Source organism: Lithobates pipiens, unplaced genomic scaffold (assembly GCF_037356315.1).
Source record: "Lithobates pipiens isolate NorthernLeopardFrog02 unplaced genomic scaffold, aLitPip1_a1.2 Scaffold_13, whole genome shotgun sequence".
NCBI classification, from domain to species: Eukaryota; Metazoa; Chordata; class Amphibia; order Anura; family Ranidae; genus Lithobates; species Lithobates pipiens.
Genome location: NW_027507718.1, coordinates 384,427,227 through 384,452,837, shown reverse-complemented (window position 1 = coordinate 384,452,837; position 25,611 = coordinate 384,427,227). Strand labels below are relative to the sequence as shown.

General features: G+C 39.6%; 1 protein-coding gene across 2 annotated transcripts in view; it reads left to right on the top strand.

Moving 5' to 3' along the window:
- LOC143975182 (uncharacterized) overlaps positions 1-25,611 on the top strand; it is a 142,503-nt gene that overhangs the window by 27,021 nt on the left and 89,871 nt on the right. For both annotated transcript variants that reach the window (XM_077477284.1, XM_077477285.1), the window contains 9 exons: positions 7,766-7,837; positions 9,788-9,901; positions 11,274-11,351; positions 14,385-14,486; positions 14,825-15,257; positions 18,271-18,470; positions 18,983-19,389; positions 22,351-22,505; positions 24,660-24,868. In XM_077477284.1, coding sequence (XP_077333410.1) covers positions 7,766-7,837; positions 9,788-9,901; positions 11,274-11,351; positions 14,385-14,486; positions 14,825-15,257; positions 18,271-18,470; positions 18,983-19,389; positions 22,351-22,505; positions 24,660-24,868 — 1,770 coding nt within the window. The remainder of the gene's footprint in view (positions 1-7,765; positions 7,838-9,787; positions 9,902-11,273; positions 11,352-14,384; positions 14,487-14,824; positions 15,258-18,270; positions 18,471-18,982; positions 19,390-22,350; positions 22,506-24,659; positions 24,869-25,611) is intronic.

The following is a 25,611-nucleotide window of genomic DNA, read 5'->3' as shown; positions in this document are numbered from 1 at the left end:
AGTGTCACTCAGCGATCATTTTTCTGATCGCTGCATTAGTGTCGCTAGGTAGCTAGTTTTTTTTTTTAGGTTCACTGCCAGGTTTTTATAGCGCTAGGTACCACGATATACTACCCAATAATGGTGTTAACCCTTTCACCCCCTTTTGCCAGTGTCACTAAGCGATCATTTTTCTGATCGCTGCATTAGTGTCGCTAGGTAACTAGTTATTTTTTTAGGTTCACCGCCAGGTTTTTATAGCGCTAGGTACCCCAATATACTACCCAATAAGGGTTTTAACCCCCTGATTGCCCCTAGTTAACCCTTTCACCCCCTTTTGCCAGTGTCACTAAGCGATCATTTTTCTGATCGCTGCATTAGTGTCACTAGTGTCACTAGGTAGCTAGTTTTTTTTTTAGGTTCACCGCCAGGTTTTTATAGCGCTAGGTACCCCAATATACTACCCAATAATGGTTTTAACCCCCTGATTGCCCTAAGTTAACCCTTTCACCCCCTTTTGCCAGTGTCACTAAGCGATCGTTTTTCTGATCGCTGCATTAGTGTCACTAGTGCCGCTAGGTAGCTAGTTATTTTTTTAGGTTCACCGCCAGGTTTTTATAGCGCTAGGTACCCCGATATACTACCCAATAATGGTTTTAACCCCCTGATTGCCCCTAGTTAACCCTTTCACCCCCTTTTGCCAGTGTCACTAAGCGATCGTTTGTCTGATCGCTGCATTAGTGTCACTAGTGTCGTTAGGTAGCTAGTTATTTTTTTAGGTTCACCGCCAGGTTTTTATAGCGTTAGGTACCCCCATATACTACCCAATAATGGTTTTAAGCCCCTGATTGCCCCTAGTTAACCCTTTCACCAGCGATCACAGTATAAGTGTCACTGGTGACGCTGGTTAGCCAGTTAGTTATTTAGGTTCCCTGTCAGGTTTTTATTTAGCGCCAGGGACCCCCATATACTACCTAATAAAAATTTGAACCCCCTGATTGCCCCTAGTTAACCCTTTCACCACTGATCACCGTATAAGTGTTACGGGTGACTCTGGTTAGTTTGCTTTTTATAGCATCAGGGCACCCACCATTTATTACCCAATAAAGGTTTAACCCCCTGATCACCCGGCGGGTGATATCAATTAGGTTTTAGGGTCAGGATCTGCGTCGCCCCAGGCAGCGCTAGGTTAGTGCCAGTACCACTAACATCCACACACAAAGCATAAACCTCCCGTAGTGGTATAGAATCTGAACAGATCAATATCTGATCTGATCAGATCTATACTAGCGTCCCCAGCAGTTTAGGGTTCCAAAAAAACGCATTGTTAGCGGGATCAGCCTAGATACCTGCTAGCACCTGCGTTTTGCCCCTCTGCCCAGCCCACCCAAGTGCAGTATCGATCGATCACTGTCACTTACAAAACACTAAACACATAACTGCAGCGATCGCAGAGTCAGGCCTGATCCCTGCGATCGCTAACAGTTTTTTTGGTAGCATTTTATATTTAAATCCTGAAGGCAGTGCTTGGTTTTCGAGGTCCCGTGCGTGGCTAGGCTCCCAAAAAGTCCCCCACATGTGGTATCCCCGTACTCGGGAGAAGCAGCAGAATTTATTTTGGGGTGTAATTTGACTTATGCCCATAGCATGTGTGATCAATATATCATTTAGTGACAACTTTGTGCAAAAAAAAAAAGTTTGTAATATTCCCGCAACTTGTGGCAAAATATAAAATATTCCATGGACTCAACATTGCCTCTCAGTAAATAGCTTGGGGTGTCTACTTTCCAAAATGGGGTCATTTTGGGGGGTTTTGTGCTATTTTGGCATTTTATGGCCTTCGAAACTGTGATAGGTAGTGAGGAGTGAAATCAAAAATTTGCACCCTTAGAAATCCTGAAGGTGGTGATTGGTTTTCGGGGTGCCGTGCGCGACTAGACTCCCAAAAAGTCCCACACATGTGGTATCCCCATACTCGGGAGAAGTAGCGAAATATATTTTGGGGTGCAATTCCACATATAACCATGGCATGTGTGAGCAATATATCATTTAGTGACAACTTTTTGTAATTTTTTTTTTTTTTTTTGTCATTATTCAATCCCTTAGGACAAAAAAAAAAAATATTCAATGGGCTCAACATACCCATCAGCAAATTCCTTGGGGTGTCTACTTTCCAAAATGGGGTCATTTGGGGGGGGTTTGTACTGCCCTGCCATTTTAGCACCTCAAGAAATGAGATAGGCAGTCATAAATGAAAAGCTGTGTAAATTCCAGAAAATGTACTCTAGTTTGTAGACGCTATAACTTTTGCGCAAACCAAAAAATATACGCTTATTGACTTTTTTTTTACTAAAGACATGTGGCTGAATACATTTTGCCCTCAATGTATGACTAAAATTTAGTTTATTCGATTTTTCTTATAACAAAAACAAGAAAATATCTTTTTTTTTCAAAATTTTCGCTCTTTTTCCATTTATATCGCAAAAAATAAAAATTGCAGAGGCAATCAAATACCATCAAAAGAAAGCTCTATTTGTGGGAAGAAAAGGACGCAAATTTCGTTTGGGTGCAATATTGCATGACCGCGCAATTACCAGTTAAAGCAGCGCAGGGCGAAATTGGAAAAAGACCTCTGGTCCTTAAGGTGTTTATTGGTCCGGGGCTGAAGTGGTTAAGCACTACCCCTTAAATATGCCATATTTGGCATGTCCTATTTTTGGGGGAGGGGAACAGTTACCTAGTTTTGACAGGTACCTGCTCCCACTTCTCCTCTCCCCCTCCCTCCTTGCAATCTTCTGGGACACATCACGGGTCCCAGAAGATTACTCAACCAATGGGGAAGCACAGCGTGACTCGCGATTGTGCAGTGCGCACCTGGCTGTAAAGCCGCAAGCTGTCACAGCCAGGTGCCCACACTTGCAATGCCGGCGCCACGGAGAGGCAAGGGAGAGAAGCTAGGCTTCAGGCGGCTGAATCGCTGGACTGTGGAACAGGTGAGTGTGTGTTTATTAAAAGTCAGCAGCTACACTTTTTGTAGCTGCTGACTTTTAATAAACACAAAAATAAGTGGCACTCCGCTTTAAGATAAAAAGCTTTCTGTGTGTAGAAGTTCCCCTCATCCCCTCTAATATATAGCTGAGCCTCATCTCTTTCCAGTGATGTCCACGAGTTCCTCAGCCATCTGGGACTCTCCCTCCTGATTGGCAGTGCCATTGGCTCCTGCTACTGTCAATCAAATTAATTTAGCCAATCAGGGGATATAGGGGGTGGCCTGAACCGCAGCTCTGTGTCTGAATGGACAAACGGAGCTGCAGCTCGGCTCAGATGCCCCATAGCAAGCTACTTGCTGTGGGGGGCACTCAACAGGAGGGAGGGGCCAGGAGCAGTGAACAGGAACCCGAGAAGAGAAGGATCCAGGCTTCCCTGTGCAAATCCACTGCACAGAGCAAGTAAGTACACACTTGTTTGTTTTCTTTAAAACAAGACTTTACAATTATTTTAAGGCTGAGGGGGGAAAGGCTGTATCTGACTAGCTGAAGCTCCTAATGCACACTGTAAGAAGCACACAGGTTGCAGTGAAATTAGAGTAAGCTATTTTAGTACGGGGGAGGAGGCTGTACAAAACTGAATGTAAGTTCAGCTTTAAAGCCTAATGCCACGTACACACAATCGGACAATTCGATCATTTCCCTTTACTTTTTCTTTCCAAAAGTCCGGCGGACCTAGAAATAAGACTTGCGTCAAAATTGTCCAAAGGACTCGGCTTTTAGCGGACAATACGTTTGTCTGTGTGCTAGTCCGACGGACTAAAACCGACGCTAGGGCAGCTACTGGCTACTGGCTATGAACTTCCTTATTCTACGTCATCAGGTTCGAATCTGTCGGACTTTTGGAGTGATCGTGTGTGGCCAAGTCCATTTGCTTGAAAGTCCGGCAGACCTCAGCTGCAAAGTCCGTTGGATTGTCTGCCGGAAAGTCCAATCGTGTGTACGGGGCATTCGTTTTGTAAAAAGATTTTTGAAGTGAAGTGTCCCTTGTGCTGGTGGCTGCTGTATTAGTTTAATTGTTTCTTCATTTGCCAACCTGATACCCCTGCAGTGATGAAAGTTATAGTACAGCTTCTTTGAATGGAACAGGGGGGTGGAAAGAGGGGTCATATTTGGGCATAGTTGGCACTTTTGATGAGTACCTATGACAGATCCAGCAGCTCGTATTAAAGTTTCAGTAAAGTATTTTTTGACACTTGTACCTACAGCCTACAGGTAAGCCTATAATAAGCCTTACCTGTAGGTACAGTGAATAAAAATAAAATAAAGTTTCTTGCACTGTTTAGGAGTGCACTTGAACCTGGAAGGAAGACCGGGTGAAGATGGAAGCCCTGCCAGCAGTGACATCTCGCCTCTAGAGGGCTTCCTAAAGGTATTTCATAATGTGCTAGTGTGTGGTGCATACAAGCACATTATGTCATTGTCTTGCAGGTTTAAAAAAAAAAAAAAAATCTGCGGTTTACTACCACTTTAACCCCTGCAGTACTAGAAGATTACCACTGTGGGGATATAGTTGGCAGAGGATGGAGGAGACGGTAACTAAGACGGCAGCCACAAGTACAAGGGACACTTCTCATTGAATATAAGTACCATCCCTTATGCTGATCTAAACAAAAATAAAAACAACTACATTTAGGCATAGGAAGGTGAGATTGAAGTCACCACCAGCAGAAAAAATACAAATTACAGATTGGGATCTACTAGCATGGGTCTTTAATTGTAAAATGCAGTATATAGACAAAGCGGCGATGTAGCTTCTATCAGGCAGTCAAAAACTAATTAGAATATAAATAATAGGATCTGATAGGTTGCTATGGACTTTTTTCTCGAACAGGTTTGGCTTCTTGTTATAACTTTAGGTAGGTCCTATTTAATGTGTAACTAGGAGAAAGAGGGATGGAAAATAGATGTCTAAAACAGGGGCAAAATAAAATGTACAGTATGTAACACAGAAACGCTCACCAAAGCCTGGAGGTCCTGTGTATGAACCATTTGAGATTTGTTTTTGTAACATGTTCTCATAACTGAACCTGAATTGTTGCATTACATTATATTGATTTCCTAAGAGTGTTTTTTTATATATAAAAGAAGCTCCATAACAACAAAGACATCAATGTGGTTGGCAGCAATTCAGTCTTTCATTACTGTGTTTAATCAGCTGAAGTTTTTATAGATGAACCTTATTGCATCATTATTGGAAATATTTGCCTCTACCTGGTTGAGCAGTGAGTGAGGTTAAGAATTGTTACAGTGTACTGGAGCTGCATACAGCACTGGGACATTCACCAGGAAATAATACAGTTAGGTGGATTAAGTGGTGACAATGACATATGAGCATGTTCCATACTCAGAACTTTACAAACATTTGCAGTCATTAAAGGCTTACAAAACTGTAACTTTGTAATTTTCCTGTTTGGGTATCACAATCTCACTCATTCACTCACTTGCTCATTCAAATAAACCATCATAAAAATACCTATTAAATTACTTGGAAAAGGCTTATGCCACGTACACACGACCGGACTTTCTGGCAGACTATGTCCGAAGGGATTAGTCCACCAGACAATCCAATCGTGTGTGGGATAGTCCCATCATTTTTCGAAAAAATAAATAAATCAGATGGACCTAGAAATAGAACATGTTTCAAATCTATCCGACGGACTAAAATCTGGAAAACCGTTTGTCTGTGTGCTGGTCCGACAGACCAAATACGACCGCAAGGGAAGCTATTGGCTATTGAACTTCCTTGTTTAGTCCCGTTTATGTCATCACGTTCAAAATGAACGGACTTTTGAATGGACTTAGTTCATTTGTGTGTAGCCAAGTCCGTTCGTACGGAAAGTCAGTCAGAACTCCACCGAAAGTTTTTAGGGAAGACCATCGGACCTAGTCTGCCGGAAAGTCTGGTTGTGTGTACGAGGCATTCGAGTTTTTAAGCTGTATACGTGGATGCTTCCTCTCTTTTTTGCTGGGCATACATGGGTCAGTTTTTTACCATCAGTGGGCTGATGGGGGAAAAAAACTGAATGGATTTCCCCTTCCACGCAAGCAAGGTGGGTAGAGGAATCCTTTCCACTGTGTTATTGTATTCTGACAGCAGGGAATCCTCTGCTGTCAGAATAAACTAACCATGGCTGTAGCACTGATTGAACAAAAATTTTCCATTAGATCGACTTCTCGTGAACATCAAGATGGTTTGTAATGCGTCCGGTCTCTGTTAAACCCGCTGAATTTCGATCAATTTACACCCAGCTTTAATATCGTATATGATAACATACCTACCACCTTAACACTTTTTAGCACAAAGTATGCAAGCAAATAGTACTCATCTGCCAATGAATCATTAATAGTCAAAAAATGATTGGTTAAACCTACAATTGTTTTTTTTATTTTGTTTTTTCACGACTTTTTTTCCTGAAGTTTTTTCAAATTAAAGTTTAACTAAAGGCAAAACCTTTTTTTTTCCATTTTGGATATAGTGAGGAGGGAATGGAACACCTGCTAGATTTTTTATTTATGCCTGTGCCCCTCCATTAGGGAGATTCAACCTTTCTATTAGTCCTGTTTTATCAACACGTGAAGTGAACGTTAAGGAAAACCCAACTTCAGATAAAAAAAAAATATATATTATTTAAGAAAGTAAACACGACATGTTTAGAATATACAAAAACATAAAGAAAAAAGGTAGCATGCAGGTTATGCAATGTTAAGGACGAGTGTGACCTGTCCCAGCCTTTGTATAACAATGGCAAGCCTTCATCCCAAAATTGGTTGAAAGAAAAGGATAGGAATTGCAATTGGGACTTTAGATGAGGCATGTCAGAGGGTACATATGTAATTGTTTAGTGTACAAATAGATTGAATTTAATTTAATGCAATGTCACAATCCTCTAAGGGTGGTCATTGATATTAAATAAACACCAATAATTAATAATATATACTGAATTGTGTAATCATAAATGATTTACATAATAATCATATAAAAGTATTTAATATAGTTATTCAATGGACATGATTGGTACAGTCAACGCAAAATAATCAAACGATGAACATAATTGATACAGTCAATACAAGGGTCAATAAATGACAATACAAATAATATAATATTAATTCACATGATCAATGAATTAAACGATAAATGATACTGATCATAATTTAGACACACTTTAGTTGGAAAGGATGGGCTCATATGGTTTAGCTGCAGTTTTGGCTGATCAATTCCCATTATGTCGATGTATTTAATTACTTAGCCTGCCCAGGACAGTTTCCTGTTCTGGGTCACCCAGTGTCCAATGCATGCCTTGCCATCTGCTGTGTATTTGACCACAAAAGTGGGAGTGCTGATGTAATCTATAACATTTTGCAAATGCTTCAATGAGCTCTTCACAAGACGTAGCCATTTTTGGACCACAGACAGAAAGATTTACTTAGTTTATACCTCAGACTAAAAAGAAGACAGCTGATGAGAAAAGATGGACTGTGAAATTTGATTCTAAAAGATGGCAGTTGCTACAAATGATGGTTGGGAGTTAATGGTTACAGGACAATAACATACATTTTAAAGTTCCATATTGTCCAGCAAGAATGCTGCAGTTAAGGTTTGTCCACTCCGGGTTCTGGAGTGGTCATCAATGACGTTAGCTTTTTTGGTGATTGATTACTGGATGATGCAACTAAGACCCTGATCTAACCTCGAAAGATTCACTTTTGTTGTATTACTTATGTCTTTTATTTTACAGGAAAAGAAAGAAGACATTGCCTTCCCTCCTATTTGCAAATCATCTCCTACTATTATCTCACACTCAATAAGGGTAAGTGTAGAGCCTTACAACAGGGCCTCTGTAGCTTAGTAAGCAAAGACAATTTTTTTTAATGAAATTAAAAGCTATTGAGAATATAATACGAATTAAACCCCAAGTGAAAATTCAATCTAAATCTTCTGAATACATTTCATGTACATCAAAACAAAAGGTATACAAAAGTGTTAAAGTTAATTTTCATTAGTAAGCAGCGACAACCTGAGCAGAAGCATGTCCTATGTCAGCACAGTGTAGAAAAGAACCCTTGCGCTCTATATAAAAGCAGTGTTCATTTTGCAGAGGTCTGACTCCTCTCTGCCCCAACCCACTCCCTCTACTAAATCAGTTCTATACTTTTGCAAGCAGCAAAGCTTATAGTCCCTGCTGATTGGAGAGTTCTACCTATAACTTGAAAGTGGGTGGGGGGACCTCTGCAGAGAGACCATTACTATTACATTGTGCACACGGGTGGATGGAAGGTCCTCCTTTGAAGCATGTTAGCAAAGGTTGTGGTTGCTACATAAGAAATCACTCTGTAAAACTTTGGATAACTGTTGTTTTGATGTACCTGGTATGTGTTTAGCTAATTTAAATTAAATGTTCAATGGGGCTTTAACATGTTGTATAAATATTTCAGAACAACTCCAGGTGTAATGTGACATCAATTTAATGTACATTTTGCTTAAAGTAGAACTAAAGGCAAGCCTTTGTTTTCGTTTTGGATAGAGTAAGGAAAAGTTATAACCCCTGTCTTTTTTTTTTTATTGCCCTCTGTAGTCCAGTTGGGAAGATTTCCCCTCACTTCCTGTCCCATAGCCAAAACAGGAACTGAAAGGCAATCCTTCCAAAGTGAGGGAATCCCTGTTTGTCATCAGTGTCACCAGAACTAGTGTCCATGTTGAAAGATTTCCTCTTCCTTACTGTTTTTGTAACAACCCAAATTTCGTATTTTCTTTCACTCTCAGTGATAACAGTAATCATGAAAAATAGAGAGGGTGAATCTCCCTAACGGGGAAACAGACAACAATAAAAACCTGATAGGTGTTCCAAAACCTCTTCACTGCATTCAAAACAAAAAAAGAAGAAAAGAAAAAAAAAAGGATTCTTTGCAGTGGGGCCTTACTTTTATGGTCCACTGTGTATAGTGAAGTGAACTAAGAAAGAGAGGCTAGTACAGTGATGGTGAACCTTGGCACTCCAGATGTTTTGGAACTACATTTCCCATGATGCTCAACTACACTCTGGAGTGCAGGAGCATTATGGGAAATGTACCGTAATATCTCGGATTACGAGTAACGCGGTTTACGAGCATTTTCGCAATATGAGCTATTTTTTTTTAAACTTCAGACTTGGTTTGCAAGCATTGTCAGGATTCAAGCCTCTGGGGTGTGCAGTAGTGCATTTAGCCAGAGGTGCAGGGGCTCCAGTGACACTCTGAGCCATTCAAAGCCACTTCAGAAACACTTGGAAACACTCAGAAACACTCCGTTCCCGAGTGTTTCCAAGCGGCTCCGAGTGTTTCTGAATGTCTCCGGCGCCCCCCCACCTCTGGTTAAATGTGGTACTGTAAACACTAGCAGTGCCACTGTGAGTTTCCATTATTTCTTATGGAGAAACTCACTTTGATATACGAGTGCTTTAGATTACAAGCATTCTTCTGGAACAAATTATGCTCATAATCCAAGGTACCACTATAGTTCCAAATTATCTGGGGTGCCAAGGCTTGCCATCACTGGGCTAGTGTTTCAATAGGAGATCACACATTCATGTAATTTCACATGTTCTGATTTAGTCTTATCAGCAAACAAGGCTTTCAAGCAAACATAGATATTTTGTGAACAAGGATAATGGGGAACAATATATACAGTATACAGTATATTTGTGTTTTATTAGTTATTTTTTTGTGTAACTATCTTGTGGGAATTTTTACATACCCATTGACTTTTATTTCTCTTTTTACAGAGAAGCAGTTGGGGTGGCCAAGGAACTAAATCTGTTCAGGACCTATTCTTTTCCATGCAGATTTCTGACACTCAGAGGTCACTAAACAAGAACAATGGTCTGCGAGATGTCAGTGTGAGTGCAGCACATTCGTAAAGTATAAGTATTATGGTTTAATCAATGGATTAGGTGTTCCAAGCAAAATTAATTTTGGTTGATATACTCTATGTACAAACTAATTTGTATCTAGTGAGATTTGACATTTAGATACAGCACACTATTTAATTAATCTTTTTAAAGGAAGATTAAGTATTTAGGCTAGTTGCTTTAAATTATGGTTTCTGAAGACGTCCACCCAAAAGAGAAATGTAAAGGGTGGCATTGCTATCCTCTCATTTTGAAAATGTTTTCCAAAAGTGGAACTTCCGCTCATCTGATTTCCCCCCCCCCTCCTGTGCCCCATTTGGCACCTTTCTGGGGGGGGGGGGGGGGGAGAGGATACCTGCCTTTCACAGTTATCCGGTCCCACTTCCAGGAGCCTGCACCGCGGCCCTTGATGTCTCCGCTCAGCTCCCTCCTCCTTCCCCAGCCGCCGGGTCAATAGGAGAGAGAAACAGTATGCGCAGCTGCTGGCTTTTAATTTTTGAAGCGGTGGGCGGACCTCCGCTTTAAGTACTTTGAATTACTGACTGTGTGTAGTACCAATATGAACACTTTCTCAGTGTTGTCCTTAAAAACTGTTGAGGCCAGCAGAACAGCATAGCAGCCAGACAACAAGCATTCTGGGAAGGAGGTTATTAGTGGCAAGCAGTTCTCATATGGTGACGTACTTTAAATTTCCCAACAATTATCATTGAGTTTCAGGAGCCATTCCGTTCTTTCTTTTTTCTTCTTTTTTTAAACAAAGCAATATCTTATGATCTATTTAAGTTGTCCTGTATTTTTAGAAGGAACCTTTCAAGCACAAATTATATGGGAAAGCAAGAATTATGACTGCAATAAAATAAGTAATAATCTAATCTGATATTGTGTTGGGTTAATATGGTGTGGTAACATTGGAAACATTGCTGGAGTAAATGACCTTTTATGTCATTAGTAAAGAAATTTGTCTTTGAAGATTCCATACTATCTTTCCACTGTTATTGCTAAAGCAATCTGTTTAAACGAGATTCCATAACAGGCATCGTCCTCCTGAATTGTCTATAGTACCAGTGGAGAATTCAGGAGCAAAACATGACCACCATGTTCACTCCCAGTTGTAATAGCTATACTAAAGGACATTACAGGAAGACTGGTCTGTAGGTTTCTGTGTTGGAACCTTACAAGTAAAGAAAGCTGTAGTGCATACAGTGCTCCCAACTTTTGAAAACAATTTGCAATGTACTATACATTATACAAACAAATTGTGAAATTTTGAACTGTTTTAAATGTCTAGGAATGTGGTAGAATGCCTGGGGACATTGATTTTGCTTTCCTTATCTATTTGCCCATTTAATTATTCTGGTAGCTGGAGGACTGCCATTGGAATATTCCTTACAAGAGAGTCAACGGAGTGACAAGTACACAGATTAAGTCTCATTTAAAGGTAACTAGTGTCATTAATTTCTATCTCTAGTATAAAAATGACTTGGAATACCCCTGTGTGTCTTTTGCAAAGGCCTGTATATTTTTATCTTTGTCCTATGCAAGAATAGGCACTTGATTGATGTAATTTTTATGGTGTAAATAGTTGCTTTCCACTTTATAAATGCTTATTGTTGCCTATTTATATTGTTCACCTGTATGCTGTATGGTTGAAGGTAAAATTGCTGTATAGTCATGCAGAATATTCAGTTCAGAGTTGTCTATATGTACAGAATAACCTTCTGAATCCTAAAATATAAAAAGTTAATTGAGATTCAGAAGACATTCTTTGGTACTGCTCTTCCTACTCAGCTGCTTTAGGAATTGGCCTATAAGAGCTATTATCATAAATACGGCCCTAGAGAAAGGAAATAGTAAGGGGCATGCTATGTTATGCTTAAAAATAAAAATGTCATTTGCTCTTCATTATCATCTTCTTCATTTTTTCATCTTCATTACTTTTAGTCCACATACTATGGTGGTTTCAAAGGCAGTAGACTAAAAATCCAGTGTAAGCCTTATGCCCCATACACACAATCGGACTTTCCGACAACAAAACCATGGATTTTTGTTCGAAGGTTGTTGGCTCCAACTTTTCTTGCATACACACTGTCACACAAATGTTGGCCAACATTTACAAATGTAGTGACGTACAAGACATATGTGATATCTCCATTACGAATGTTAGTTTTACAAGACCGAGCGCTTCCGGCTCGTACTTGATTCCCCCCATACATGGACTTTTGTACACACAATCAGAAAATCTGACAACAAAAATTTGTTGCTGGAAAATTTGAGAACCTGCTAGCCAACATTTGCTTGTGGAAAGTCTGACAACAAATGTTCGATGGAGCATACACACGGTCGGTCTTTCCGCCAACAAGCTCACAACCAACATTTGTTGTCGGAAAATACGATCGTGTGTACAGGGCATAATTATTAGTGTAGTTTAGGGAAATTTAAAGGCAGTATTATATCAGCTGGGATATGATCCCCCCGTATGTTTTTGGCTTGCCACAGGGGCTTCCTTCATAAGTATTTGCCTAGAGGCCCTTAATAAAATGGCAAAACTGCATAAACTGGCTGCTTTCTATTAAAAAAATTGAGATATCTATACATTAGAAACTCATCTTATCATTTAATTAACTGTCCATGGGGTTCCTTAGCAGGAAGATCTTGCATTAACACATACAAATTAGCAAAGGCAAATTTTAACAGGTTTTACTTATAGATATACAAAATGGCCATCGGTTGCAATGGTGTTCCAGAAGTGTCTCTAAGTAAGCTTATAGTCTCATTGAAAATGATTCTATAAGGCTGTTTATGAAAAGATATGAATACGTTGTAACTCAAACATTCCAGTAGACTGGTTATGAAAATATATTGTATTGACTGCACTTAGAGCAGAGGTCGCTCTTGTATTAATATGGGTACAGTTTCTATAGAGAGATCAACCGTGGTCAGCTGTTAGTAATCGCCGCTTTATTTGCTTATACGGGTTCTCTTGACTTCATTCACAATGAATATTTGCTCAGTAAATATGCCTAGGGTATTATTCACATTAATATAGGTTGCACAGTTTAAGGTTCATTTTTGCTATATCCCATAAACATTTAATGATGTGATTAAACCATTCATCAAGATTTCCAAATATTACATTGTGCACAGTATTTTTTTAGTTAGTAGTATATTTTATATGTTAAATATTTTGAAGTTTAGTTTTTGGGATCAGTATGTGCTTTAGCATTATTGTGTTAGTAATAATTAATCCAACAATAGGAAATAATAAACAATAGATTGCATTAAGATTTTTTTTTTAAATACGATTTTATAGTTAATGTATTTTATTTGTATTCTGGAAGACAGACTCCACATTCCATTACACTGCATTTTTTTAATCCAAAGGAATTTTTATTAGTATTGAAATGGAAAAAAAAGAAACAGCAATGCTGACAAAGACATGCACCTACATGTTGTAATATTAAGTCCAAAAAATAGATAATTTAAGTTTTCTTCAATATAGCATACACAGAATGAAGTTATTACATAGACAATTGTCAATTAATCAATTTTCTGAAGACAAATGAAATGGGAGACCTAATCTCAGACTGTTCAGATGGATAAGTGCAAAATATTATAGCAAAGCCCACACTGTATAATTTGGGTATATGTGGTTGAGAAACTATGAAAACAAAAACCAAAAGTGTTGTATGCTATCTCAAGTATAAGGATATTTAGTACTCATAGACATACCAGATCATAAATGTGTACATGGCACCACAGCCTGAATACACATAAGAGCCACTGTTTAAAATCAAGTAGAAGCTGTGTCTAATGGACAGCAAGTAAACGATTCTGTCTGCCACATACCCAAGATTTTCTGAAATATTTTCAGCCAACTTCTGTGTTCATAGATCCGTTTCTTAAGCTGCTCATACATGGATTGAAATTCGACCGGTTCAGCAGGGACCAGCCAAATTTTTATCCATGTATGGCCACTGTGGTTGTAGAGATATTGATCTACCGATCAACTTTTGTACAACCGCCTTTATATATTTTCCCTGCTCGACCAGCACTGCCGGCTATAGTCTGATGGAAGTTAAGTCTCCCTGTTGTCAGAGTATTCCCCCATCCACCTTGAATGTGTGGATGGGGGGAATCTGGTCAGTTTTTTTTTTCACTTAACCTGCTGGGTGAGCGAAGAGAACTGACTAATCATTATACAGAAGAATCTATTTAATTGTTCGATTGCTGTATGGCAGGCACACTTTAGCTATCATCTTATTGGCAGTAAACAGTACTGTACCTCATGTAAAACATTGAGCAGATACATGTTTAATTCTGAGGACTCATGCATTGCTGAGGATCTACTGTAGTTGTACCGCTGGAACCCCTGGAATACCTAGTTTGGACATACCTATGTCCCATAGCTTGAGACTTGCACTGTGTTTTTATTAAATGAATGATATCTAATGCACCACCTTCTTCTTTCTAGAATAGCCTATATCATCGGAGAGTGAAAAGAGTCAGTAATGAAGCCGGGACAGCAGATGAAAATCAATACATACGGGAGAGCACTGAATCATTTGTCTTAAGGGTAGGTATTTATTGTTCATGTTCATGTTGTTCATTTATTGTCATGCCTTTTTGAATACAAGGAGGGGTCTGATTCTCTAAATACCATGAGGATTGATGAACGATAATAAGAGCATCATGTTGTTTTTGACCCTACCCTCAATCATTATTGTCCATAGGTTGCCAATTCAAAGAATTGACATAAATATGCTGCACATGCCAAGGGTTATAAATACATTGTCCATACATAAAATCAATGAAGCAAAAATATTGCATAATTATAAATGTTCAAAGCCTAGGCTATTGTAGTGTAGGTAAGATGTTTCTACTAAATATTACTAATATACATTTGTTGTTCAGTCTCGAAAAGGACCCGCTGTACAAGAAGAAGGTAATAACTCTTCCTTTCAGAATGCCTCCTCCAGCTTTCAAGGTGAACTGGAAAACAAAAGTCTAGAATTCAATAGAAAAGAGAGCACAGAAGGTTGGACTATTGCAACATATGACACTACACAGCCAGAACAATCAACAAATGACACGGTACAAAAAGGGATGCAGCTGAATGGAAGTTCTGAAAATAAGACTGCAGAATTTTTCTTTGATGAATATGACACCAGTGCACCAAAAGAGTCTGGTAGAGTGGAAATATCCTCTGGAAGTCTTGACACAGATGAGGAAGAAGTACTTGAACATTTCTCTGGGACAGAGCGCAAAATTGTACAGGGAATCATGAACATACCCTATACTGCAAAGAAGAAGGTTTTCATGGTGTACATCTGTGGAGGTTACCAAGGTACCAGTATATATAACATTAGTAGTTCTTCTGCTTAGGTTTCACATAATAAAATAAAAAGGAGGAAATTACTTTAAAGAAGGCCACAATGAGGAAGGAAGGCCACAATGCTAAACAACAATATTTTTTTGTGAGTACTTTAAATATTTATCGTACCCTGCGGTAAACGGCAAAATTCTAATTTATTTTGATTCAATTTAATTGGCTAAATTTTTGCACCTATCAAAATGACGAGATGAGAAATGTGTCTGTCTTGCAGGGAATACACATGCACACTCCTGTCACAAGCATACACACTCTGGGCTGGTTATATATTAAACAATATGCCATATCACTCAGCATTTTTCTACCAAAAATTGTTCCCACAAACAGCAGTATTAAAGTGACACAGACTTTACTTTGCAGACAGTGGGCCTTTTTTCATAAGATCAGGTTCATTACCTGTTCAATACTTAAAACCTAGTCTTCAACAAAAGGAGACAGCACTGATATGTTCCTATGAAGCGGTCCCCTACCACTTTGAGGTCAGTGAGGACCACCAGAGGTCAAGTAGGCTAACATTTACCCCAGGGCTGTGTCCTTGTAGTTAAGAATGTAAAACATATTTATCAGTCACATTTACGGTGATTGAAGATTTTTATTCTCATCATCAGTTGAAAGAGAGAAGGCAAGGATAGATACCTGTGGCTCCATACAGACTCCACTCTCTTCTTATCAGAATAAGGGTCTTCAAGCCATAACCAGCATTCTGTAATGGGCAGTACCTTAGAAAACGAGAGTGTGTGGCTATATTCTTACTCCCCGATTCATTAAAATTTTTCCTGAGAGCTTTTAGATTCACACACGTTTTTGGGACCTCAGAGACTTCACAAGGTTCACCCAAATATGTATGAAGTACATGCACAAAATGCTTGGGACAGGTGTATGCAACATGCAGAGCGCAGAGATCAGGAGTACAAAATGAAGATACTGCAAGAGTCCAGGTTGTGAAACCTCCTATCACAAGCAACCCCCCCCCCCACTCTCCGCTTCCTAGCACACCCCCCCTAAACTCCACTTCCCAGCACAAATCCTCTCCCCCCTAAAACACCCCTCCCCAGTCTAAATTCTCTCCCCTCCAGCACAAATCCTCTCCTCCTCCCAAGCTAAAATCCTCTCCCCCTGAATCCCTTCCCCTCCAAATCCCCCCATCACAACCTTCCTCAAATACCCCTTTTCAGCACAAATCCCCTCCTCGCCCAAATCTCCCCCCAACACTAATCCCCCCCGCAAAGATCCCCGCTCTTAGCACCCACCAGATTACCACCCAGATTCCACCTCCTAATACAACCCCCCCCCCCCCCCATCTCCTCCAGCTCTAAATCCTTTTCCCCAATCTTCCATAGCGCAAACAATCTTTCCTGCCAAAGCCCCCCCTCTTAGCACAAGTCCTCCCCCCTCCAAATTACACCATCTAAAACAAATGCTTTCTACCTAAATCCTACCTTCCCAGCACAAATCCTCTCCCCCAACACAAATCCTCTCTTCTCCCTGTATCCACCCTGCAGAAATCATCCCCCCAATCCCCCCTCTTAGCAAAAAACATCTGCCCCCAAAATTAAACCTCCTACCACAAATCCTCTCCTCCAAGCAGAAATTCTGTTTTCCATTACATCTCCCCCTCCCCAAGCAATAATACTCTTTCTCCAAATCCCCCCTTAAAGCACAAATCTTCCTCTAGGACAAACCCAGATGTCCTAACCAGAACTGCCCCCCCCCCCTCCTCAGCACAAATCCTAACCCTTTAAAAAAAAAACTCACTATACCCAAATCCCCCCCCCCCCAATCCTCCATCCTTTCACTAAAACACTTATAAACCCCCTCTCCCTCCAGCCATTCCCCTGCTCCCCCACATAAATCTTCTCACCCTCGAAAACCTCCCCCCAGCTCAAATTCTTTCATCCCCAGTCCCCCCTCCTCAGTAAAGATCCTTTGCTCTGGGTCAAATCCTGGGATGTTTCCACACAATTCAAAAAGAGAGATGATACACAAGAGGGTAAAATTGGGGGAATGGGGCTACATTCATATCTGTATTTATATATTCAATTTGATGCCAGCTTCTATTTGTGTCTTTTTAGTAAAGAATTTTATGACTAGACACATTTTTATAGAGTTAGTTTTGATGCATTGGCAGCTAAAAGATCCCATGGTAAATCAATATTGTGCTAGTACTAGTCCTCTTACCCCTGGCACTAATCTTGTCTATCTCCCCAGGCCAGTCTGTCCCCCAGTACAATTCTTTCTTCCTTCCTGAACATGGAGATCTCAGATACAGCAGGGAATGGGACATGTTCTTCCTTCCAGTCTCCTTCTCGTTGTGTCATGTGAAATGTCAGAGCCAAGGAAGAGCCTAGGGGAAGCTTCCCTCAGCTCTAAATGTGTTTGCTCTGAAAGGCATCTGGCAGGAGACATGCCAGCTGCTGCGGTGGTTGGGTATTGTGGCGTCAAGGTCTGGGGACACATCATAGACGATGCATGGCAAAAGCCCTAGTTGTTCGGCCCTAGCAACACTCCTGTGTGTAGTACTAATACTCTTCCTGTTCTATAGTGACAACACTGCAACTGCATAAATACAGTGCAGTGAGTGAGTGTCATCCTGAGAAAAGTGTGTTACTGGCGAAATCACCAGGTGAAGATTAAGGGAAAAAGTTTAAAAAAGAAAACAAATGTGCCACCAATTCTAAGGACTGGTAAGCTGTAATATACAAGGTTTTTGCTATTGGGTCTAAAGAGGAGTTTATTGGCTTCTTTGAGTAGTATTAACAAATGTTCAGTTAGAAGCATCCTTGGGCATTCTCACAGTTTCTTAAGCATTTCTAGCAGTCATGAAATGTTCACAGATATTGACACTTGCATTTAGAGGCAGAGATTCTTTCTATGGTGAACGCATGAATCTATATTTGATTAAAGCCCCGGAATGCTCAGAATTAAAAAATGATGGAATGAGTATATGTCTCCATTTTCTTTTTTTCAGATTCCTTTCCAGAGCGCAATGCCATATTCACAAAGTCTTATCCAGAGCTCTATGTTTACTTTAAGGAAAAAGGGATTGAATTTCGTATAATTGATCTTAGATGGGGCTTGAAGGATGGAATCAGCAATGATCATGTTATGACCTTCTTACACCTGAAGACGCTACAAAAATGTCAGGAAGCAGGACACACGGCTTTCTTTGTAAGACCATTATTTCACTTTTTAGGATGGTTACACTAAATACTTGTCCGTAGGAAGGACTATAGACTAATATTTGCTAATATTTGCTAGTAGCAAGGCTATATATCAAGATATTTTGAATCCAGCAGTGCTAGAAGGCATCAGAACATTCTTTACTTAACAACTAGCAATCTTCCAGACACTTTAGTGATATATTAAAATAATAAGGTGGTACATTCATGAACGGTTTTGGCTATACTTTGGTAAAATTAGTAGATCTACAGAAGACTTATGTCTCAATGTCTGACATTATAAGTGGAGGCTGTTGAAGCTGCAAAGGGAAGGGGAGAAAAACCATATTCATTTCCAATGTTTTGCAATTAGATGTCCAACATATACATATAAGTGTGATGGTCAAGTGTCCACAAATTTTGGCCATGTGTATGTATGTATGTATGTATATTTACAAATTCTCTTTTCTTTCTGTTAATCGCATATACTAATTTAAAGGTTTAACCTCTACATATTGTTAGTGTTTTTTAGGACAGAAATATGACCAACTGAACATCCCATCTACATTAACAAAGGAATCATTTGAAGGTATCAAAGCCACATTAGAGAAAATGAAGTTGGCAGCAGCAAAGGGAAAGCTTAGTGGAACCAGTGCAATGGATTCTGCTGGTGGAGAGGAAGCTTTACCATCTGTGAAAGATGATGGTACATCCTCTGAGTCACCAAATCCGCAAAATTCCACTGAAGACAAACCTACATCCGACCCTACAAATACTGAAATTTCTAAAGACCAAGATGAGAAGGACTTGTTTGACCCCATTCAGAAAAAAACATCTCTTAAATTTGATAGAGACCTCTCCCTTCTGAACCAATGGTTTAAGCTGGATGAGAATGCTATACCCAGTGTATATAGACTTCAACCTATTAGGTAGATATGTTAAACTTGCACATGGAACCAAACGTGTAATGTTTGCTATTTATATTTGTTATTAACCCACATGTAAATATAACAGTTGGCTATTCTTAATATATTATGCCTAAATTGTCAAAAATATCAATTACTGACAGTCTTCTATGTTCATTATGAGATTTTGGGCATTTTATGGGATGAAGATCCTGTACACATCCCTCAATAAACATAAAGAAACCCTCAACATCATAACATTCTGGATGGGCCACATCTGGTGTATGCCATACAGCTCTGGTCAACAGTACTCAGGAAGGATGGGCTAGAACTGGAGAGAGTACAGAGAAGGGCATCAACGCTAATAAGGGGACTGGAGGATCTCAGTTATAAGCATTAAACGTGTTCTCTGGGGAGAAGAGACCCTTGAGAGGACATATGCTAGAGATATACAAATACCTCCACAGTGATTCTAGCATAGAGAAAAAACTATTCTGTTTCAGGTTGCTTAAGAAGACACACGGCCACTAAACAAAATTGGAGGAGAAGCCATTCAACCTTAAACTACATTGGAGGTTCTTTACTGTCAGAGTGGTAAGGATGTGGAACTCCCTTCCACAATCAGGGGTGTCCACAGGAAGTCTTTAAAAAAACTCTTAGATGGGCATCTTAGTGAACACAATATACAAGGGTATGAGAAAATGGCATTGACAAACACACACACAAACACCCACACAGGTTGAACTGGATGGACCGATGTCTTTATTCAACCTTACCAACTATGTATTAAAGCCATGTCCCAAATCCTCAAATACTAAAACAAAATAGAGTGTAAACATAAATCTAATATCCTATTAGGCCCGATGATTGCAGGTGTATGTGAATCATAAGTCTACAGTATATTGACTTGTCTTTATAGCTGAAGTCTGTAACTAGACTTGGTCCAAGGTTCTCAGACAATAGTAAGCAAAGCAATGCTGCAACATGGCTGGTTGTAGGCAATAATAGACCTATAATGCCATTCATAGACATAAATGTGGGTATCAGTCAATGTAATTTACACAGCCACTGGTGTTAATTTATGAAATCCACTTGTGTTGTTGAGGGCTAGATAACAGCTATTGGTAAAATAAGTAATGCTATCTATTTACCCAAGCCTAATGATTCACTCTATTGAGTTCTTTTTATATTATTCAGTAATCTGCCATGCCTGTATATGCACTGATATAACAGAAGCAATTGGGTGGGATTTTGCAAAACAAGTGGATCACGTAAGTTAACACCACCAGAGGTATAAAAAGAGTTGGCCAACACTCATATCTACATCTATGACCAGCAGTATATGTCAGATATTAACTATGGCCAGCCACATTGCAGCTTTGCTTGGCTTACTATTGTCTGAGTTTGGCTACAGACTCTTCAGCTATTCAGCCAAGTCAACACAGACTTATGATTTCTGTTTAGCTGCAATCATCAGGTCTAATAGAATATCTGATTTTTGTTTACATGCTATGGTGTTTTAGCATCCACTGATTTGGAACATGTCTTTATGATCCTGAGTTTTTTGTCTTTTGACAACATTGTTTATTATAACTTTCAGCACTGTGGGTTTATTGAGGGATTTGTGCAAAATAAAAATAAATTCATAGAATATTGTAAACACTTTTGCTACATTATAGTTTTTTGTATAAGTAATACTTCTTTTTTATCTGTTTTATGTTGTTCTGATTTTGGATTAGCAACTGTACATGTATATATTAGGTGTTTCAACACCCCAAATGTAGTCTTTTTTGTCTTGCTTTTTTTATTATTTGGCTCTTAAAGTGGTTGTAAACCCTTACAAACCACTTTGACCTACAGGTAAGCCTAAATTAAGGCTTACCTGTAGGTCCAAGCAATATCTCCTAAACCTATATGGTTTAGGAGATATTTGCCCAAAAACGGGCACCGCTGTCTACGGCGCATGCGCCGTAGACAGCGGCGCGCAGGAGCACTAAGCACAGCATTTCCAAAAATGGAGCTGCCGCGCGTGTCGACTCCCGTGCGCATGCGCGGGAGTGACGTCATCGCAGCTTCGCCGAATGACAGCGGCGGAGCTGTGAGACGCCACCAGCAAGATGGATGCGGCGGACTACAGGGGACAGCGGCGACTTCGCTGGCTCCTGTGTCAGGTAAGTGACACATAATGGGCTACTATGCGATGCATAGTAGTCCATTATGCTTTGCCTTTGCAGGGAATGAAAGAGGAAGTAAACCCATCAGGGTTTACTTCCTCTTTAAACTAACATATCCTTCCTAACAATGATCATAGTAAGCTTATAAAAATATTATCAGGCATATCTGCAAATGTGGCTAAAAGATAACCATGTTGCATGCTCCTGTTTTAGCAGCAATAAAAGGTTTGGGTAGGAACATGGCTTGGCATGAAAAGTCGAACACTGCATTGATCCCTTACTTGCCACTCTGGTTTATGTCTTGTCTTGGTTATTTAGAAATTACAAACTATTTGCACCTAGAATGGCTGGGTAGTACACATTCAAAATAATATTAGAAAATCTAAAGCATGTACTATGACAGCAAATGTCTGTAGTTTCTACATGACAGCTTAGGGATCTGAATTTCTCTAGTTAAAACTCTTCACCTAAAAGTAGCCCATTGCTCATTAGAGGAGCAGATCTGAACCAGAATAAAAGTAAAGAGGCTTATACAATGAGAGCTTCTTTTGTACTGCAGTGGGTCAGCTTTATTTGTTTTGAATATACAGTACCATTCAGCATGGATATACTGGGAAATGTGTATACAGGATAAACATTGTTATGGTGCCTACTACTGAAAATCAAAATATAATAAATCAGCTTTTAATAGAGTCCCACATGCTCTCTGAAGTTTTGAGGTTCTGGGCATCTGTACCATTTCTTTGTATTACTGATGTTAGTTGCTATGAGATATTTGCAACTAACTTTTATTATTTTCTTCAATTTTCAGCACATATTATGGAGACATATTTAGCCGAGATCCTTCACGCAGACAACAGGCCAAGAGTAAATGGTTAGGTACAATGCAAAGACTATACAGTATACTCCAGGAATACAGCCTGCTTGCACTTGGTAAAGAGGCAGCAGAAAAGCTCCTGAAACCAGGTACAAGAACACAAAAAATAACTCATACCTTCATGTTGTAACAATATGCAAGTTTTGTATTACATTTCTGTCTGAGGAAGTTGTGCTGAGAGCTCAGCATTGGTATCCTGTTACAGAAAAAATTAAGTATATAAAAAAAGGGATTCATTTAGTGTTAAAGTATGTCTGAAACCAAAAGTTTTTTTTCTTTCTTTTTTTTATGCTGTTGTCTGTGTTGGATTGGGATGATTTCCCTTCATTTTTTTCCCGACCCTGACAACAGGAAGTGAGAGGAAATCTCTCTAAAGTGAAGGGAAATCCTCTCTTATGCCCTGTACACGTGGTCGGACTTTCCGATGGAAAATGTGCGATCGGACTGTGTTGGCGGAAATTCCAATCGTGTGTGGGCTCCATCTGAGTTTTTCCATTGGAAATTTCCAACACACAAAGTTTGAGATCTGGATCTAGAATTTTCCGACAACGAAATCCGATCGTTTCCATTGCTATCGTGTGTAGACAATTCCGACGCACAAAGTGCCATGCATGCTCAGAATAAATTATGAGATGAAAGCTATTGGCTACTGGCCTCTTTATAGTCCCGTCGTACGTGTTGTACGTCACCCAGTGATCGGATTTTCCAACAACCTTGTGTGACCGTGTGTATGCAACACAAGTTTGGGCCAAAATCTGTTGGAAAAAATCAGACGAATTTTGTCGTCGGAAAGTCCGACTGTGTGTACAGAGCATTAGACAATTTTTGCTAGAGTGCGTCCATTGGAAGATTTTCTATCTATTCACATTCCAGGAACTGCTGTAATGTTTTGGTGTTCCATTCACATTTGATCTGGGACAGTGACCCCCAGGGCCAGTAGAGAGGGTTAATCTAGCCAGAAGAGACACAGGTAGTAATATAAAGCTGATATGGTTTTTAAAAAGTCCCCCGTTTACATTACTCACCTTTAGGCTGGGTTCACACTGCTGCGGGGGGAGATCCGGATGTGATTCGCACCGCAAATCACATCCGATCTCCGTAGCGATGCGAGTACAGCCATACAGATAGTATGGCTGAATTCGCATCGCTCCCGCAGCAAACTCGCACGGGACCCTTTTTTTGGTCCGCAACAGAATCGGATCGCATGGGGGTTCACACCATGCGATCCGATTCCTGTGCGAGTCGGCAGATCGCACTGCGATATGCGGACGGATCTGGGGGTGTCATTAACATATCATTGACACTCCCAGCCGTCCGCATAGGGCAGTGTGAACTGCCGGCAGGAGGTGTGCGATGCGGGAAAACGCAGCGGATTCGCGGCGTTCCCGCATCGCAGCGGTGTGAACCCGGCCTTAGTCTTACTTTAGGTCTTTGTTTAGAGGTTAGGTAAGGGTAAATGTCAAGGATTACACATGGTTAAGAATAGAAATATTTTGCAGGGGGAGTAATCCAACTAATATATTTTATTAAGTGTCAGAATTTCTGTCATATTTTGCTGTCTATATTCCAGAAAGTGAGGGGATATCTGCCTAAAATGCAGGCAGCATTAAAATCCAGGCAGAGGTTCTCAACCTTCCTCACTGTATTACAGAGTTTAGTTTTTATTTCTACCTGTGTTTCAGTTAGGGGAATTTTGCTTTTTTGTTCTGGGTGACATCCATTTAATAGACTGGGTGTGAAGGGATTTTCTTTAATTTCCTGTTCTGTCTGAGATCAGATACACAGGAAGTAAAAATAAATCTTTTCAAATGAAGTAGAGGCATTGCACACCCCACATACATACCTCATTGACCAATTCAATAAAGAAGTGCCAAGTGCTATAGACAGCATCATAGGTGAAACTAGCCTATCAAATTTGTAAGGATAATGCTCTTTTACTCAGAAAAACATAAATGGCAAAAGACAGAAATTACAGAGCAACATAGGCCCCTTTCCAAAGGAGACTGAAGTAACCTTGGGTGGTAAAAGCTCAAGCTGGGAGAGGGTTAAGTGTTAGTGGGTGCTTTTCTAATTATGGAATCTTTGTAGCAAAGGCACAGTCACCATGCAAAAGCACCAAATACAGTGTCTGAAATTTCAGTATTGAGCAAACCTGCTAGAGCCACCAACTCTAATTACTTGCAAGTTGCAACATCTGGTTTATACATGAAATGAATATACTTTTCATTTTTTATTTTTTAAAGTTGTTCAGCAAGAAATAGACCAAGCTTTTCAAGTTGGTGGAATCCCTGAAGATTACTTTCATTGCTTTAAAAGGATTATAAATTACATTAAATATAACCTGTCCAGTAATCAAGCTTCAGACTACATTGACATCCTTCCCCTCAAAGCTGAAATAAATATGACTCTTCATGATGCCCAACAGACTCTGATCAAAAGACTGCATGAGAGAGTGAGTAAACTACAATTTGGGCTTCCAGATGTTCTCCTCCAGAGGTGTTCCACCTTTGATTTTTTTCTTTGGGAATGCCTCAGTATATTTGCAGTACTTATTACTTGAAACAATTGATTTGTGTAATTCAGAACTGTGGAAAAGAATGCATCTCAGTTTAAGGAAATGTTAGGTTCTACATTGCACCTTGGATTGTGATATTATGTAAACCTAATGCCTTTCTAAAGTGTGTTATAGCAATTCTTCATTCTTAACCAATTAATCTTTTTATTGTAACTTTCAATGGCTATGATTATTGCTCTACATTTGTAAAGTGGCAACATTTTATGTGGTTTGTACATTAACTTATGAAGGGTTGCCAATTACAAATTTTAAGAAGACGCTTTTGACTTTGAAAAAGTGATAAAGACAATGAACATTGCTTGAAATTATGGTGACAATTAATAGTATTATGAGCAGGAGGACATTAGTTGTTAGTTTATTAGGAGAGGGTTTGGTGTGTATGGTCATATATGAGCCCATGTATGCAGTTGGGAAATTGTTTTTTAGGTATTTGAGAACAAATAATACCTTGAATACTACAGTGTAAGCCAGGAATCAGTTTGGCAAAGAGTTGCTCGAAAAGAGGGAGTTATACGTCTTACAGCAACTTTCGCAATAGATGATAGAGGTGAAAGTTTTGTTACTGACAAAACATGAGGTTGCAGTAATCGAGAAGGGCATACAGTAAATTACATGTTTGT